Genomic DNA, 19,401 nt, shown 5'->3' on the forward strand with positions numbered 1-19,401 from the left:
AACACCTGGGGCTCAAATGATCCTCCTGCCTCAGTCTCCCATAGCTGGGATTACACGTGTGAGCTACGACACCCGACTGGGCTAAGCACTTTAAATAGTAACTGTAACAACAATAGCAATGACAATGGTTATGTGTATTGAGTATTTAATTGGTGGCAGATACTGTTCCAAATAGTTACAAAGTTCTATCTCATTTGATCCTCAGGATGACTAATAAGGAAAACGAAGCAGCAGAAATGACGCACGTAATTTGCCTGAGATCACGCAGCTAGTAAGAGGCAGTGCCAGGGTCCAAACTCGGGGCTTTCAACTCAGAAGTCCATACTCTTAACTGAATGCTGTGTGGCTTCCCTATGTACCCGCACTTAATCTCCAAACAATCCAATGACAGAGATGAACTACTGTCCTCATATTCTGGAAAGAGATTCAGAGAGGTGAAGTAACTTGCCCAGGGTCACACAGTTAATGAGAGACCGAGGTGGGATCTGCCACCAGAGCCTGTGCTCTTATCCACTCTGCAAATGGCCGGGGAAGACCCAGTCCGTGAAAGGCCCTTCGGCTCCCTAATGCGTAAGACTTAACTGATGGTTCTTTGAAGGGCACAGTTTAAGAGTCTGTGGTTTGGATTTTGGGGGAGGGCAGAAGAGGGAAGTGGAAGAGCTGAGGAGGTGCCTGTCCTCAGGCAAGAGAGTTGGCTTAACAGGTCTGGTTTACCTTTTGGATTTTGTCAATGCCCTCCAGCCAAAGACCAACGGGAATACACCTCCAGTCTAACAAATGTGGGTTTATTGACACATTGCAATGTGAGAGGTGTACATGGCAGGGAACCATGAACTATCTAAGAGGGGGTTAGAAAGGAGTTATTGTGGGGTTGGCTTAGACGAGGTGATTTTGGGGTGGGTTCAAGGAAGTGAGGCTTTGCTTTGGGTTGGATGCTGTCAGGAAGCAGGGCTAATTCCGTCATTGGGGATCTTAGTTTTTATCTAGAAGATGACTAGGTTGGAGCTAAAGCTGTGACTGGTAAAGAGGTGGCTGTCTCTCACAGCCAGGTAAGAGGGATGTTTGGTGTTTTTCATGATTTGGACAATGTCCATTTTTTGTCTGTGTTTAGACAGGATAGCAGAGTAGTCCTGTTTGTGTTCTTTCATTTATTTATTTATTTATTTATTTATTTATTTATTTATTTATTTTTAACTTTAGGAAAAAAACCCTTTTCTTCCCATTCCACCTGCTTGTGTCCTGATCTGTCACAGCTGCAGAGTGGCCTTGCTTGCTGTTGATGTTCTGTGAAATTGTTTCTGCTCAACAGGAGAGGGCCAAGGCCCGGCTGAGAGTGCCAGGCCAGCTCCTGGAGGTCAGGGGCTATTTCTTGTTCTCATTTTTAAGAAGTGTTTCAGGTGCATGAATTACTCAAAGGCTCTCCAAATAGTGATGTGGTACATTTCTGGAATTGGAATATCTCTTGAACAGTAGTTGTCTGTTGTGAAGATATGAATCTAGGTAGACAAAAGGCAAGGTCCTAATGCTGACCAGGGAAACCAAGTGGCTGGAAAAGCACCTCTGTTTAGGCTGAGACTGTTCAGCAGTTTTATTCTGCATGTTCTACCTGCCACCAGGTCAAACAAATGTGTGAAACTTCCAAAGGTTTTTAAAGCAAAAGGGAAGTGAAACCAAATGTAACCAGGCATCTACCATGTCCCAGACACCGCGCAAGAGGCCTTTACACATATGACCACTAGCCTGAAAGAAGGAATCCCAGTTACAAGTGAGGATGAGAGGCCTTGGGAGGTCACACAGCAGGAAGCTGGTAGAGCTGGGATTTGAATCCAGGTCATCTGAACTCCAAGCCCACGTTCTTCACAGGACAGAACACCTACAATCGGAAGTGTCTTGACAAGCCACTGCAAGGGCAGGGTCTCCCTGATTCAACAGCTGACTTCCCACTGGTCGCAAGGTACAAAGAAAAAGCTGAGAGCCACACCCACAAACAGACCACAGAATGTTGATATCTATGATTACCTTAGGTTACCTTCTATTTTCCACCAGAAAATACATCTATCTATCTATCTATCTATCTATCTATCTATCTATCTATATACACACACAAATACTGATATTGATATATATACATACATAGTTTATAAACACACAAACACACGTATACATACACATACTTGCACACACAGAGTTGACACCTCACCTATCTGGAATTCAGCTATCCAGCGCCCTCATCTATCCGGAACACAGCCGAGAAACAAGGAAGTTAGCAAAAAAGGAATCTGAGCAGCCAGATTAGACGTTTAAAAAGTTCATGCACCAAAGCTCATGCACTTAACTCCTAGTAGAAATCTTAGGCCCCCAACTCAGAGCTCCTTCATTTTGATTTTATTTGTAATTTGAACAAGTTGGGCTGAAGGAGCGCATTGACATTGAGTTGCTATACTCAGGCAGGCTGGCTACAGCAAGAAGGACAGACAACAGCTTAATAACAAGAGAGGAGGAACTAATATAAAAAGTACACACATAAACCCTGGGGCCATTTAATGTAGGGGCACACCAGTCAGCCCTGAGAACACACCTGCATCACAGGGTTACAGCATGAAAACCTCTCGAGTAAGCAGTCCTCTAGACCATCAATGTGTTTATATTTTGTTCATGAGATTGTGTTAATGAAGGACAGGAGATTATGTTTTAGAGACAGTTCCATCTTGTATAAATAAAATTAAAATGTTGAGTTAAGTGCGAAAGCTAATGGTCACCAGCAACCTACAGAGTTTAGGTCAGCAAATCTGAGGTTGGTCCAATGTCTTAACTTTTCTAATCTGAATTCCTTTAGGCTAGACAGGCACTCTCCAGTCCTCCACAGGTCCCACCACTCCCTGCTGGGCAGTATTTGGCTGATTCACATGTTTATGTTACTGTCAGGGCTTACAGGCATTTACATTTGTGTTTCTCAGTATGAATCCTTAGCTCGCTATGAAATTAGGCTTTCCAGAATGATCCACTCCCTTGTGGCATCCAGCGAGTGAGATTATAATATTTTAATTTCATTCCACTCATTTTCCTTCCCTTCTCTGATCATTTCATTCCAACTAGATGAATGGATTTTTCCATTTGCAGGCATGAAGCCTGGGGCTGCAGATCCTAATTATAATGAGTATGAATCAGAATTTTCTTTAAAAGATCCCCAAATAGACACGGAACTGGCAAGATGTGCTCAAAACCAACTGAGGTGCCTCAGCCGTTGCCTACCTTTTTGCACAAGATTAAAAAAAAAAAAGAAAAGAAAAAAGACAGTGAGAACAGTCACACGATAAAGGCACAGCACAGCAGTTGGTTGTCTCTTTTTAAACAGGAAGTAGCAGTCATTCTACATGGATGGTCAGCTAGACCCATGGGGCTTTAACCTTACCTGGCATGGCATCCATGGAAATATAGGGCTCAAATGGAATGGCCTTCTTCCTGTTACGCGTGATTAAGAAGACGCCCAGGAATGCGATGAGGCACCTGAGGAATGGAGATAAGACAGGAAGAGAAATAAGGCCAGGAGCAAGGTCAGGGAGGGACACACTTTCAAGCTCAGGTGATGCGAAAGAGGTAAAAAGGCTTGCAGGCTTCAGAGGAAGGCTCACCGCCCAAGGAGCCCTGAGAGGCTGCCAGCCTGGGATCAGCAGGGGCAGATGCAAGTTGAATAACAATAGCTGGAGTGGCCTCACATGCCCTACACTCTCCATGAGCTGTAATCAGAATAAATTAGACTCTCCTGGGCGAGTTTCTCATGGCTCTTCACTTCCATTTAATCAAGATTCTCGGAACCTTGCCTTTTAAAACTTGTTTTTTTTTTTTAAATTGAAGTCATTCGTTTCAATCACTACTGAAGTATAGATAGTAAAAATCAACAAAAATTGGAGAGTCCGTGTACTCTTGGTCTCACTCGGCCAGGCAGGTGTATAGCCTTCCAGGTTATTTTTTGTTTTGCTTTGTTTTTTCCCTTTTTCCTATAGCTTACATAAACAAGCATACTTTCTAAACATTAAGGTATCATTTACAAGCAGCAAAATGCACCAACCCTAGATGTCTAGATGAATGGATTTTACTTGTGGAATCATCACCCAGGTCAAGACAGAAAATACTTCCATCCCCCTCAGAAAGTTTTCCTGGGCCCCTTTCCATTTCATGCCAGCCCTTCCCCACTATCCTGACTTCTCTCACCATGGATGAAATTAGTCTGTTCTTTAATTCATGTAAGTTAAATAATACACTATGTACTCTTTTATGTCTGGGTCCTTTCATTTGATAAAATGTTAAGATTCATCTTCTTTTTTTATTTTTTATTTTGATCTCTTTTTGAGATAGAGTCTCACTCTGTTGCCTAGGTTGAAGTCCAGTGGCACGATCTCAGCTCACGCAACCTCCACCTCCCAGGTTCAAGTGATCCTCCTGCCTCAGCCTCCCGAGTAGCTAGGATTACAGGTGCCTGCTACCACACCTGGCTAATTTTTTTCTGTGTCAGCACCTATGGACTGGCCTCAAGTTTTCAAAATGGCAGCATGGCACGCTATTATCTAGATATGGCATAATTTTTTAACACCTGTATTCTACTGCTGAGTATTTCTATTATTTTCTTTCTTTTTTTTTTTTTTTGAGATGGAGTTTCGCTCTGTCGCCCGGGCTGGAGTGCAGTGGCCAGATCTCAGCTCACTGCAAGCTCCGCCTCCCGGGTTTACACCATTCTCCTGCCTCAGCCTCCTGTGTAGCTGGGACTACAGGCGCCCACCACCTCGCCCGGCTAGTTTTTTGTATTTTTTAGTAGAGACGGGGTTTCACCGTGTTAGCCAGGATGGTCTTGATCTCCTGACCTCGTGATCCGCCCGTCTCGGCCTCCCAAAGTGCTGGGATTACAGGCTTGAGCCACCACGCCCGACCTCTATTATTTTCAATTGTTTGCTTATACAACTAATTTAAAAATTAATAAATAGCCCCATACATGTGTCTTTGCATCCCTGTTGAAGCATTTTTTCCAAGATAAATGATTAGAATGGAATACTGTATCAAAAAGTATGCTTGTTTGGATTTTTGTTGCTGTTGTTAAATTTTCCTCCCACATTAAAGTATGCTAACAGTGTGGTAGTGGGCTGGCCTCCTCATCCTCTTGCCAATGTGGAATACTATTAATCCTGTTAGTTTTTGCAAAAGGATGGTATCTCATGTGGTTTCAATATGCATTTCTTAGATCCGAGGTGAGGTTGAGAGACTTTTCATGTGTCAAAATGTGATATTTGAGAAATGCCAAAGAGATTAGAGTCCAAAAGAGAAGAAAGGGGAAGATAAAGCCCTTAGAGGAAGAAAATGCTTACCTCTGGGGAGAAAGCTCCCAAACCCCACAGCTCCTCTGACTCTAAAGGATGGGGCAGCTGTAGCAATAAGAGAGCAATAGAGAGCGGGGCAACCTGCTTGGAATTCTACACACGACATCTTGTGGCTGGCAAGCAGGACAGAACTCACCCCAGTGCAAACATGCAGATGTGCAGCACATCCTCCCCGATGAAGTCCAGGTAAAATATTGCACCTGCAGCAGCAAGTCATAGAAAATACCGCTGAGCTGTTTTCAAGTCACCCACTTGCAAGTCTGTCTAGGATTTGGCTAAGCTCTCTTCCCTTTAGGAAACCAAAACGATCAAAACTTATTATGACCGTGCCTTACAAGAAGAATGGAATAAAAGCCATTTAGGGGATCAGGTTGTCAACTTTTTTCCACCTTAGGCCCCTCTGATCTCCATGTTTCTTAACTTATATTGGGAGATAATATTAGATTCACAAAAATGGTGTAGAGTCCCCATGCACTCTTCCTCCAGCTTTCCCCAGTCATGTCTTCCATAACCACAGTGCATAATCAAAGCAGGAAAACGACAATCAACACTTACTAACTAAACCACAGACCCTATTTACCAGTTTGTGCCTGCAATCGTCTCCCCTCCATCTTTCTTAAGATGGATAAACAAGGCTTTGTGCTTATGTTGTTAGAGCTTTCTAACCTCGTATGGCCAGTAGATGCCAAGTCTGTGGGTCTACTCCTGTGGTATGGGCGTGGGGTGGGCCTACTGCCTCTGCCCTGAGCCAGCCTTTGTCTGGAATCATCTCACCCACACAGGCCTCCAGCTGTATTCCTGAGCTCCTGACTCCCTGCCTTGACTTGTGTTCTCACTCAACCATGGTGTTTGTGATTCCTTTCAACCTTGACTGGACTTCACGCTTCTTGACCAAGCTTCTTGACCATGACTTAGCTTATGGCTTCTGGCTGCTCTGGGTCAATGCCTCATGGCCCCTGAGGCTGCTCACAGCATGAGCCCTGGAAGCTGTGTGCCTTGTGTGTTCCTCCTGTGTAGACAGGAACGGCGGCACCACTTGTCTTAAGTGCTGCGCAGAGCATAGGGCTTTACAGCCAGGCTTTCATCAAAGGAAAGCACTTAGTTCTTACTGGATTTTTTACTCTGAAGATTTTAGTTACCTATCGTGCCATTTAAACAAACAAACAGCTTTATATGATTGCAGCCTCTAAGGCCACTACAGAAAGAAAATGAAAAAAAAATTAGAGGTGAAATAGAGGAAAAGGGGGCTGTAATGCTAATGATCACTTATTGAGCATCGACGATGTTGCAGTGCTATACATATTCATGATCTCTAAAATTATATAGAAGAGATGTGTGGTCACTTAGCCAGTGGGGGGTTGTGGAGTTAGAAGATAGCAAAACTTGTGAAAGTACACACAGTATGACATAGGGCACATTTGGATCATTCCTATTACAATTCTCGGAGGTAAGTGTTATCACTCCCATTTTATGAATGTGGAGCTGAGGCTCAGAGAGGTTAAGTGATGTTTGCAGAGCTGATGTGTGTCTGTGCAGGTGTGGATACAAACCTGGATCTCTCTGTCTGGAAATCCTGCACATTCTCCATGAACCCATACATCACTCTATGGGAAGAACGAGTCAGCGGAATCAGCCTCTCTCCACCCTGGGATAATACCCTGCTGCTAAAGTAGAAGACAGATATCTAGCAACGGACCACCCTTACCTGCTGTGATAGCAATGGTTGTGGACAGAATGTAGCCCACACTGGCAATCAAAGAGGAGTCGTACATCTGTGAGGCTTGACTCAAAAACCTTCAAAACAAAAGCACTCCAGTCAGTGGGCTGTGGAGATGTTGGAAAGGCTAAGAGCTGACAACTGTAGAGTTTGGTTTGAAATATGAAGATGATACATTTAGGAACGTTCCTTGGGTTTCTAAAAATGCCACCCTCATGTTACAGGGCACCGTGTATCCCTGGTCTGGGGTCCATGCTTGATTCCCACTCTTCCCCTAGACACACAGCTAAGGCCCATCCCCATTTCCCAACTGAGCCATGCCATCATGGTCTCACACCTTTGGCCGCATGGTTCCTGTCACCTGAAATGCCCTTCTCCTCACCCCCCTGTATCCCCACCCCACTAAAAAGAGCCATTCCTGCATCTCTTATACCCCTGCCCCCAGAAACTCTTACAGCTCTAATCACGTTCTGCCTAGTGTTATAATTATTCTTTTCAACAAAATTTCTTTTTAATTTGAAAATGTGATCACTGCAATAAATATAGGAAAAAGAGAAAATTAGGGTCCTTCCTAATCATTCCATCTATGATAAAAAATACCCCAATTTTGGAAGATATTCTTTGCCCTTTCTCTGCATAGTTGCTTACACCATGCTCACCACTCAATTGCTTTTATTTTTTTACTTCGCTTTGTGGCCTGGGCTGGAGCGCAGTGGCACAGTGATAGCTCACCACAGCCTCTCACTACTGAGCTCAAATGCTCCTCCTGCCTCAGCCTCCTGAGTAGCTGGGATTACAGGTGTGAGCCACTGCACGCAGCTTGGCTGTACTAGTTTGTTCACTGGCTGTCCCCCAGCCAGGGCTGTGAATGCCTGAGGGCAGTGAGTGACTACCCTCACCGTCCCTGGGTGCTGAGCACCCTCAGTGGGCTGCACTGGTTAGTGAATGAGTAGCTCCTTAGGAGTGGGCGGGGGCATCTGAGCCATGTTTGTGACACCTGGAGTGCTCAGCGCAGGGCCTTGGACTGGCAGGGGCTCCCTGGTGTTGACTGCAATTGTTGTAGTGGGACCAAAAATAATAATAACCAAAATAACAATAGCAAGGCCAATAATCATAGAAGCAGCTCATGTTTACTGGGCATTTCCCTAGAGACATTCTCCGTTCTCCTAAGAGCTTCATGTGATTCTCTTAAGTACGGACTGTTGTTCTCATTAGCAGGTGAAGAATCTGAGTCTTGGAGAAGCTGAGTAGGCAGCAGCAGAGCAGAGCGGTGAGGGCATGGGCTGGGGAGCCAGACACCTGGGTTCAGATCTCAGCTCTGCCACTTCCTAGCCTCTTACCCTCTGCCTCAGTTCCTCATATGCAAAGTGGGGATAATATCCTCTATGTCAAAGGAGTGTTCTAAGGACCAAATGAGCTGGTTCCATAAAGCACTGAGAAAAGAGCTGGGCTCACACCAAACACCGGGCCAGCAGCAGCTGCTCCTATGGTCCCTGGAGGCCATGTAGCTGGTGGACCTTGAGTCTGAGCCTGAGCTTTCCAGGCTGAATCAGCCTCCTGTGCTGGTGAGTCCTGTGTACCTACACAGGTTTTGTCACCTACAACATTCCTAGAGCCTCTCCTCTTCCCAGGCCCTCTGTTGGGCTCCAGGACTCAAACGCAACAAGACACAGGCCCTGTCCTCAGGCTGCTGCCTTTTATTTAACTTCATGCTTAGGAAGAGGAGGGGGTACTTTGCCTTCCACTCAGGAAGATTTGGAGGTGATATATTGAAGGCAAGAAATGACAACTTTTCTTTCCAACCCAGAAGACAAGCAGGTGCGTCCTAAGGATGGCCATGCTTCCGAGGCCCCTGAGATGATCACCTGCCCCAGAGAAGATGGGAAGTAAGTCTGCTCCAACCACAAATTTCTCACATTCTGGCCAGGCGTGGTGGCTCATGCCTGTAATCCCAGTACTTTGGGAGGCCAAGATGGGCAGATCACTTGAGGTTAGGAGTTTGAGACTAGCCTGGCCCACAATGTGAAATCCCATCTCTACTAAAAATATAAAAATTAGCCGGGTGTGGTGGCACACACCTGTAGTCCCAGCTACTTGGGAGGCTGAGGCAGGAGACTCACTTGAACCCCAGAAGCGGAGGTTACAGTGAGCCGAGATGGCACCACTGCACTCCAGCCTGGGCAACAGAATGAGCCTCCATCTCAAAACAAAACAAAACAAAACAAATCTCACATTCTGAGGCAGCAGGGAAAAACTCATCCACTGCTGGCTTCATATTTCTTTTTTTATTTTTTAATTCTTGTGCCTCAGCTTCCTGAGTAGCTAGGACTACAGGCATGTGCCACCATGCCCAGCTAATTTTTTTTTTTTTTTTTTGTATTTTTAATAAAGACAGGATTTTACCATGTTGGCCAGGCTAGTCTCAAACTCCTGGCCTCAAGTGACCCACACACCTCAGCCTCCCAAAGAGCTGGGATTACAGGCGTGGGTCACTGTGCTTCATCTTTTGAGTGACCCTCCAGGTGACAACTCAGCAAATTAGTAGCTCCTCTCTCCACGCTGGATGCCAGGCCCTGTGGCATGTTCGGCCCTCCTTGTAGCTTCACGGCATACGTCATCAGGCCCCCAAAAGAGAAGCAGCCTGAATGGTGGGGCCCAGCAGGAAAAGGATTTGTAACTCACGCAGCCTGATAGACGGCGGTTGCCACCATGCACACGAACATCACGTAGAAGATGGGGTAGTCAAGCTGCAGGTTCCCTTGAATGGACAAGACAAGCATCCCGGCCACAGCCTTGACTGTCACCACCGTCATGGAGCCTGCAGATGGGAGACAAGGGCGAGTGGGGAGCCTCAGGGAAATGCAGAGAGTTACGTCCGGAAAGCCAGTCTATAACCCCAAAGGACTTGGGGAGACAGAGGGGAGGGAACAGGAACAGAGTCAAACCGGTAGTTTGCATGGTGACAAACACCGTTTGCACTGGGTCTCGTGTGCACCTCTCCCGTGGACTCCCATGCTCTGTGCTGACTACACCCTAAAGGAGGGAGGAAAGCCAAACTCCTGAAGGGAATCCTAGATGTCACTTCTAAACTGCCAAGCATGGGCAGTAAGTTCAGTTCTCTGAGGCTCAAAGTGCCCAGCACTGTGGCCAAAAGGATCCCTGAGTGGATCAATGAAATCACGAGTCTCATAGCAACCACAGGAAAAAACATGTGCTGTGTAAACAGCTTAGGAGTTGTTGGGTTTTTTAGTGCTCAGTCACTTGTATTTTTTTGTTGTTGTTGTATTTTTTTTTTCCTTTTTGTGGAGAACAAGGTCTCGCGATATTGCCTAGGCAGGTCTTGAACTCCTGGACTCAAGCTATCCTCCCACCTCTTGTCTCCCTAAGAGCTGGGATTGCAGGCGTGAGCCACTGCACCCGGCTGGTCACTTGTATTTTTAAAAACATTTCTCCAGTGTTTTGGAAGGCACACCCCTGTGCACATGTGCAAACATTTCCAATATGTGTGTACTTATTTTCAAATTAAAGTCATGTGACCCTGTACTTAAATGGTATGCACGTTATAAAATTTGTACAGGAATATAAATTAAAAGGCAGAGAAAAAATGATTGAAGTTCTAATATTCTCTCTGTGTACCCAGCGGAGCATCCTGCTCACCTCCCTGTGGAGACCCTCGCTCTACCCTACTGTTCAGAAATGGCTTCTAACTACAGACCATCAGACTGCCCTGCCAAACAGGAGTTAGAGACAGCCCCCAAGAGTGGTCCAAGTGAAGTCCTGGTCCCAGCTGCTCTGCTTTGCTTTCCTGTTCTTCAGCTTTGGTTTATTTCGCTTTCTCCTGCCAATACCCACCCCCGCCCACAGTGTCTCTCGGGCTCCTCACCCATTAGGCTACAGTTTCCAAACACTGGCAGCCACTTAAGCACTTGTCATCAGGGAGTCCTCCTTAGTGAGAAGGGGATTGGCCAATGGCCTCAGAACCTTCTGGCCTTCCTACGTAAGAGGAGAGGATGTTTTAGGGCCGTGATCCTTCCCACCCACTTTGAAAACAAAGTCATTGAGGAATGAAGGACTGATTCATGCTATGACGTGGGTGAACCTCAGAATCATCATGCTCAGTGAAAGAAGCCAGTCACAACAGGCCACAAAGCATATGACTTTATTTATGAAGGAGTTCAAAAAGGCAAATCTACAGGGACAGAAGGTAGCTTAGTGGTTGCCTGGGGCTGGGAAAAGGGGAACAGGGAGTGATTGCTAATAGGCACAGGATTTCTTTTTGGGGTGACAAAATGTTTTAAAATTAGATTAGGATGATGGCTTCACAACTCTATGAAATACTAAAAACCACTGAATTGTAAACTTTAAACAGGTGAACTTTATGGTATGTAAATTATATCTCAATAGAGCTGTTAAAAAATTAATTAATGAAACCCTGTCTTCAGTGACAGATATCTATTTGGCTGATGGCTTGTGGCCGTGGTAGGGTGCACAGTAGGAAGGTTGGAAGAAAAATGTACATGCACATATTAGGCACCTGTGCACATCTCATTTAACCCCTACTCCCTTCTGTGACTTGGATGTTCTCATACCCCTCTTTAGAGAAGTGGACGGTGCGGCTTAAGGAGCGAGGGTCACTAGCCTGAGGCCTGAGACACAAGACCAGCGCGGCAGCAGGCTCCACCAGCCCTGACACCAGCCTGCTCCTCCACCTCTGTCCGCTTCTCCTTCTCGGAAGGATGGATTCCCCACAGCTCTATTTAGCTATAAAATTATACACAGTTCTAGCCAGGCACAGTGGCTCATGCCTGTAATTCTGGCACTTTGGGAGGCTGAAGCAGGGGGATCACTTGAGGCCAGGAGGTCAAAGCTACTGTGAGCTATGATTGTACCACTGCACTCCAGCCTGGGTGACAGAGTGAGACTGTCTCAAAAAAAAAAAAGAAAAAAAAGGAAAAATTAATATGCAGTTCCAGCCTCAAGGTGATTCAGGAGCTATCTCTTCCACAGCACCCATCTTTGAATCTAGAATAAATTCCTAAGCTCTGGTAGGTTTTGCATGGATCTTTTCAGGGCCCAATCACTGGGGCGTGTTCTACTTCTGCCATCTCTGAAACAACGTAACTCACCTCATCCTCACTCTGCTTAATTCTTCCTCATTGGAATTGTTATTGCCCAAACTTACATAACCTATGAATTTGGCTAGGTGTTTACTGCTATTTTCTCCCTTTAGATTGGAGGCTCCTGGAGGACAGGAGTTTGTCTCCAGTCAGCAGGGACTCAGCTCCCCAGAGCCACTGATGGAGACAGAACAACCTGAGCCAGTCTCAAGCAGCTTCTGTGTCCAGGGGCCAAAGCTCTGCAAACAAAACCCGTATCTCCATTTGGTGCTTCTTGATGGTGGCAAAACTCAATCATCTAAATGCCAACTTACCGAGTAACGCCACCAAGAGAAGAATCACGACAATGTTGTTGGCGTTCTTCTCCTTGTAGAAGTAGAGCAGCAAGCAGAACAGAATGATCTCCACCAGCTGTGGAAGGCAGCGAGCAGGGGGTCAGTGGGGACCACAGAGGTAGGCGAGACCGGGAGACCCTGGTGGGCTGGGCCATCATCAGAGTTACAGGGTTGAAAGGGAATGACTGAGCTATGAGTCAGGATTTCCCAAACTACTGTTAGACATTCAGGGGAAAAGGGAAACACAGAGTGAATCTCTCTAATCCCTGGCTAGTACTGAGAAGGAATTCCCCGTTGTCCTGAGGCTGAAGCTTTGAGGGTGAGGTGCTGCCCTCATGTCCACTCTTTCTTGGAGGGCCAAGATTCATCAGGCTGAGAAGGTTTCTTCCCACTCCACTGCTCCATGGGTATCCCCATTAAAACAATGGGTCAGTCCAAGAGGGAGACACTTGTTCACCAAGCTCTTTGGTCAAGAATAAGAAGTCAGGTGCGGTGGCTCACTCCTGTAATCCTAGCACTTTGGGAGGCTGAGGCGGGCGGGTCACCTGAAGTCAGGAGTTTGAGACCAGCCTGGCCAACATGGTGAAACCTGGTCTCTACTAAAAATAGAAAAAACAAATTAGCTGGGCATGGTGGCATCTGCCTGTAATCCCAGCTACCCAGGAGGCTGAGGCAGGAGAATTGCTGAGATCGTGCCACCGCATGCCAGCCTGGGAGACAAAGCGAGGCTCCATCTCAAAGAAAAAAAGAATATGAGTATATACTCCCTGTGCCCCCAGCCAAGCTTCCAGTGTGAGGTTTAACAGAATAGAATGAGGAAGGCATGTGGAGTCAGGGAGACCTGGGTTTGACCTTGGATCTGCCTCTAAACTAGTTGTGTGACCTTGGGTAAGTCACTTAACTTCTCTAAACCTTAGTTAACCCTGTGGGAAATAGAGATAAGAATTCTTTTTAAGGAGTCCATAATCACAGCTTACACTAAATGACGTCTCCTTGTATGCCAGGTAGTATTCTAAGCATTTTATCTACCTTAATCTCATGAAATCAGCACAAGAACTCTAGGAAGCAGGTACTACCACGATCCCGTGCATGACACAGAGAAATTTAAACCTGGACAGTCTGGCTCCCAGGCCCATGCATTTTCCTGCTAGACTACACTGTCTGGAGATGGGCGGCCTAGTGCCTGCTGTTTAGAAGTGCTCTATCAGTAGAAACTTACCATTAGACGACGGCAAGTCCGAGTTTGAGAAGCTCCCCCTCCTCGCGTCGACAACTTGTCCTTGCCACCCCTTAAAAGCCCAGATATTTGCTAACACTTTCCCAAGAAGTTGAGCCAGCCCTAGCACCCAGTGCAACGAAAGCAGAAAACTTTGACAACAGCCTAGTCGCATTTGCCTACCCCAAACCCCTTATCAAAGCTGATTTAGTATAAAAAACAACACAGAAACATTAATGGGCATTTTGAAACATTTAAAACATTCCTTCTAATTAGAGACCACTAAAACACAGCTGCTTTCATTTCCCTCTGTTTCTTCTTTGTCTTTGTTCCAGGGAATCCATATTTTATCGAGTTGTCATTCTAGTCAATGCGCAATTTTGGACTGGGCTGTTTTTAGTTACCATAAACAATCTTCATGTTGTGTGAAGTTGTCATAATTATCTTTAATTGCTGCAGAACACTTCATCAAGTGGATGTGCTGCCAGTCATCAACATTCCCAACCACTGTGCCTGCATTTGAGGGGCCCCAATCGTTCAGCCATTCTCCATGATGCTTTTTTTCTTTTTCTTTTTTTTTTGAGACGCGGGTCTCACTGTGTCACTCAGGCTGGAGTGCAGTACTGTGATCATGGCTCACTGCAGCTTTGACCTCCAGGGCTCCAGCTATCCTCCCACCTTAACCTCCTTAGTAGCTGGTACTACAGGCACGCGCCAACACACCCGGCTAATTTTTAATTTTTCCTAATAGAGATGGGGTTTTGCCACATTGTCCACACTGGTCATTGTCCACACTTGAACACTGTCCAAGTTCCTAGGCTCAAGCAATTCTCCTGCCTCGGCCTCCCAAAGTGCTGGGATTACAGGCGTGAGCCACCACACGTGGCCCATTCTCCATGATTCTAAAATGAATGCGGGAATAGCACTGGATATTATATCATGAGATGGCTGTGCCTCCCAACAGTCCATGAGTTCTGTGGGCATGTCTCGTTTATTTTTTATAACCATAGTGTCGAGCACACAGCAGACGCTCAATAAATATTGACTGAATTTGGTTTGGCCAATCTCTCCAGCTGGCAGCACTGCCTCCTGGTCATGATGAAGTAAGACAACAGAGTCATTCACTGAGCACCTACCACGTTCTGGGTGACTTAAATGCTACTTCCTGGATCTCCCAATAGCAATTCTAAGTCCAGAGATTCTTGCCATTTTACAGAGAGGGAAACAGAGAAGGAAAGCGACTTGGCTAAGGCCACACAGCACTTAGAGGATTGAAGCCCAAGACTTCCTGAGTGAAAGGCCTGTTCTGGGGTAAAGCTTTGCCCAAGGAGGCGGTCTTTTGCTCTGTCACCAACTACATGCCGGGGCTGGCTGCCAGTTGGGAAATGACACAGCCCTCATTTCAGGGGAAGTGATCCTCTGCCTTGTGGATAAACTGAGGAAAAAGGATGTTCCAGGGCCTCTAGACTCAGAGGAAAACAGTGAACACCTTTGTTGGCAGGCCACGGGGAAGGAAGATGGCACCTGAGGCCAGGCGGGCCCAGCCTTCAAATCCAACTCTGCTTTTATGGACTCTGAGCAGGTCAGCTAACCTCTTAGAGCCCTGGTTTTCTCATGCATAAAATAGGAAGAACATTTACTTTATAGGGTTAAGAGAATCTGAGATGATATATAAAAATGTATTTAGCACAGCGCAGGGCATGGAACAAGAACGTACCAATAGCTTTATCAAATACTTTAGATGTTTTCCTTAATCAGTTGATTTATAGACTTAAAATGGGATAGAACTGGGGCAGAGGACTGAGCTCTGGCAGAGGGGTTAGGAGACAAAGTTTCCCGTGTCTCCTGGGCTCCTACCAGCAGTGTGATACTGGGAAAAAAAATAAAATAACATTCTTAAATTGTTGACAGTTTTAACTTTTTCTTCCCCTTACCATCAAAGTTTGAAATGGTTACTGTAGACATTTTGGATAATTCAGAAAGATGAAGAGGAAATAAGAACTGAGTCATAACATTATCTCCCAGAGCCAACCACTGATGGAATTTGCTTTCCCATCCAGGCCTTCATAGATCTATTACATGACCATATCTATACCCACCTCTAAAAAACAAAACTGGCATCAGACTATATAATGGTTTTGATATTACTCAGGACATAAATACAACAAGCATTTCACCATGAACTGCATACTCTCCAGAAGCACGGTCTTTCATGCTGGTACAATGTGCCACAATTCACGGGATGCCCTATTGCTGGGTATTCATGTTTCTGGTTTCTAGGACTTCATCTCCCTCCTGCCATCTCAGGGGGAAGGACTGGAGGCTTCTCTTACCATGTACAAAAGGAAAGGCCAGCTCACGAGGTGCTTGGTGACATTCTCGCCCGTCATCTTCTCGTGACTGTTGGGTGCAAATGTCACCAGCAGGTAGGTACCCACGACAGCCAAACCGCAGCCAACAAAGGACAAGATGTAGCGCCCTGCGGGGAAGAGAGGCTGTCACGGACTCATTGTAACAACAAGCCCGAGATACAGTACACATTCTCAGCCACGAAAAAACAGGCTTCTCCTGCAACATACCATGACCTGATATTGTTTGTATTTTTGGTTTTTCTTTACTTTAAAAAATAAATGATCTTCCTTAATTTTGTTAAAAAAAAAAAACATTTAATGTAAAAAAAAAAAACACAAAACTTTAATGAAGTATAACATGCATACAAAAAGTGCTTGAGGAATTCTCCCAAAGTGAACACACTCATGAAACCAGCTCCCAGATGGAGAAAGAGAACATGAGTCAGATCCTGAAATTTCTCATTTGTGGAACTGATCGCTCGACCCCACCCTCAGGGTAACACTATCTTGACCTGTAACAGCACTGATAGCTTTTCCTGGCTTTGTGCTTTATATGAATGGACCCATACAGTGTGATCTCTTTTGTATGTATCCACTCAACATGTTTCTGAGATCCATCTGTCTTGTGGGGCACGGTGGCGGTTCATTCGTTCTCACTGTGTACGGTGATCCACTGTGTAAATACAACACAATTTATCCATTCTACTGCTGGGGGGCATTTGAGGAGTCTCCAAGCCTGGAGTTATAAAAAATTATGTTGCTGTGAACATTCTCGTACACGTCATTTGAGAAACACATGTATGCATTTCTGTTGAGTATAAAATGAGGGGTGGAATTCCTCCATAGGATATGTGGATGTTCAATTTGGTAGTTAGTGTCAAATGTTTTTCCCAAGTGGTTGTCACAATTTACACTCCCACCAGTAGAGCAAGAGAGTTCTAGTTACATTCTTGTCAACACTTACATTTTGTCTTCTTCATTTTAGCCATGATAGTATTGCACTGTGATTTTAATGCACATTTTATAGGTAACATTTTAAAACTAAAATCACTTTATGGGCAAATAAACCAAAAAAACAAATAAAACAAAACATAAAGGCCAACCTTCAGAGTTCAACATGTACCTTTTAAAAATTACCTCATCCTTTCCCAACTGGTTATGTAACCTAATGTCAAGGGAACTACATAATAACTATATAACTACTATCAATATTCTACTCCACAGACCTGTCAGAGACTGTTAGTGGTCCAGGTGGCATGGCTCTTGTCTCTTCCCTGGAGTCTTGTCACACTCCTATTGAACTCTGTAAGGTTGGTGAAAAGCCTCCAAGGTCCAGCCCAGCCCCAGGCAGCCAAAAAACAGCTGACAGTTCTAAGCCACACTTATGGTGACCACAGGCCTCTGGACTTTTCTGGGATAGAACTAACTTTGCCTATTTCATCCCACTGTCTAGAGAAAATGTGATTCTATGTTAAACGTCTTTTATCTTTACTCTTAGTACTAGGCCTCGTAAATGTAGGAGGTGTTCAAAAAACGGTTGTTCAATGGTTCAATGAATGAATAAGCCACAGTTAAGCTCAACAAAGTAAGTCTGTTATCTAAAGTTTTCTTCGGGCAGGGATGGATCTTACTCATCTCTACACCTGCAGTGTCCAACACAGGTCTAGCACTGAGTGAATGTTTGCTGAATGTAATGGAACTCCAGGTAAGACAGCCATGTTCAGCTGTGCAGGTTGCTTACTGCACAAGGGCACCTGGCTGAATGGGTGAGATGGGCTGAAATCCAGCCCATGCTCTGCTCATCAAGGCTTGTGCCTACAAAACTACGAATACCCAGAGGGGCCTTCTTTTTCCAAGTCACATAGCGTACTGCTTGCACTAGCATGGCTCTCATCCTAGGACTACCTAGAGTATTCCCAAAGGGATGCAAACTTCTATACTGGTCTTAGAACCAGCGCTAACCCCCCGCCCCATCATTAAGACTACTGAAATTCAGTCTGTCGTTTGGTCTTCTTGGCAGTAGCTCCAAAGTCTCTACTTTTTTCTTTTGGCAAAGTTCTGCTTTTTTTTTTTTCAGAGTAAAATTCTTTTCTTTTTGGGCCTCTTGGTCCCACCTTGATCTTATTCCATATCAGTGATGCAGAGTGGTCCCCAAACCTGGCTGTATATCCATAACATCTTGGAAATTTTCTCTCCCTGAAGTTCTGTTTTAAAATTTTTCAGACGTACATTAAAGTTCAAAGAGTTGTATAATGAGTACCCATAGTCCCAACAGCTAGATTCTAAATTGACCTTTCATACTTGTTTTCTCACATATCTATCCATCTCTGTATCCATGCATTAATCCATCTTATTTCTGATGCATTTCAAAGCAACTTGCAGACATCAGTATACACTTCACCCTGGTGAGCTCTGTAAGAATGTCAATGCCCTGGCCCCAGCCCAGAGCTCGGAATCTCTGAGTACAGAGCTTGGGCCACCATCACCTCACTCCTCAATTCCTCAGTATGGCACATAAGGTCTACACATCAGCCAGTCCTCCACGTCTCCCTGATCTCACTCTCACTTTATTCATTACCCTCTGGCTACACAGCCTTACTGAGACTGGACAAACCAAGCTTGTTCCTGCCTCAGATCCTTGCACCTGTGGCTCCCAGTATGTGGAAAACCCTGCCCACAGACCTGGGGATGGAAATCGCCTTAGCATTAACTGGATCTGGGCTTAAAAATCATCTCCTTGTGTAAATTAGTTCAATGATTGTGGAAGACAGTGTGGTGATTCCTCAAAGTCCTAGAGGCAGAAATACCATTTGACCCAGCAATCCCATTACTGGGTATATACCAAAGGAATATAAATTGTTCTATTATAAAGATACATGTGCACATACGTTCACTGCAGCACATTCACAATAGCAAAGACACAGAATCAACCTAAATGCCTATCAATGACAGACTGGATAAAGAAAATATGGTAATATACACCATGGAGTACTATGCAGCCAAAAAAAAAGAACAATATCATATCCTTTGCAGGGACATGGATGGAGCTGGAAGCCATTATTCTCAGCAAACTAATGCAGAATGGAAAACCAAATACTGCATGTCCTCACTTGTAAGTGGGAGCTGAATGATGAGAACATATGGACACATGGTCGGGGACCAACACACACTGGGGCCTGTTGGAGGGTGGGGGTTTGGGGGAGGGAGACCATTAGGAAGAATATCTAATGGATGCTGGGCTTAATACCTAGGTGATGGGATGATCTGTGCAGCAAACCACCATGGCACACGTTGCC

The 19,401-nt window shown here is 45.2% G+C and overlaps 1 protein-coding gene across 8 annotated transcripts in view; it reads right to left on the reverse strand.

Annotated features, from left to right (window-relative positions):
• NIPAL3 (NIPA like domain containing 3) overlaps positions 1-19,401 on the reverse strand; it is a 54,987-nt gene that overhangs the window by 5,132 nt on the left and 30,454 nt on the right. For 5 of the 8 annotated variants that reach the window (XM_077969660.1, XM_028838113.2, XM_077969646.1 and 2 more), the window contains 6 exons: positions 16,088-16,233; positions 12,518-12,614; positions 9,769-9,904; positions 7,075-7,163; positions 5,506-5,569; positions 3,413-3,507 (listed from right to left, as the gene is read on the reverse strand). In XM_077969660.1, the coding sequence (XP_077825786.1) occupies positions 3,413-3,507; positions 5,506-5,569; positions 7,075-7,163; positions 9,769-9,904; positions 12,518-12,614; positions 16,088-16,144 (538 nt within the window). In that variant the 5' untranslated portion in view covers positions 16,145-16,233. Of the gene's footprint in view, positions 1-1,133; positions 1,874-3,412; positions 3,508-5,505; positions 5,570-7,074; positions 7,164-9,768; positions 9,905-11,229; positions 12,008-12,517; positions 12,615-16,087; positions 16,234-19,401 lie in introns of those variants that run through there. The other 3 variants (XM_077969652.1, XM_077969654.1, XM_077969663.1) reach the window with 3 other exon arrangements.

The sequence above is a fragment of the Macaca mulatta genome, chromosome 1 (genome assembly GCF_049350105.2).
Source record: "Macaca mulatta isolate MMU2019108-1 chromosome 1, T2T-MMU8v2.0, whole genome shotgun sequence".
NCBI classification, from domain to species: Eukaryota; Metazoa; Chordata; class Mammalia; order Primates; family Cercopithecidae; genus Macaca; species Macaca mulatta.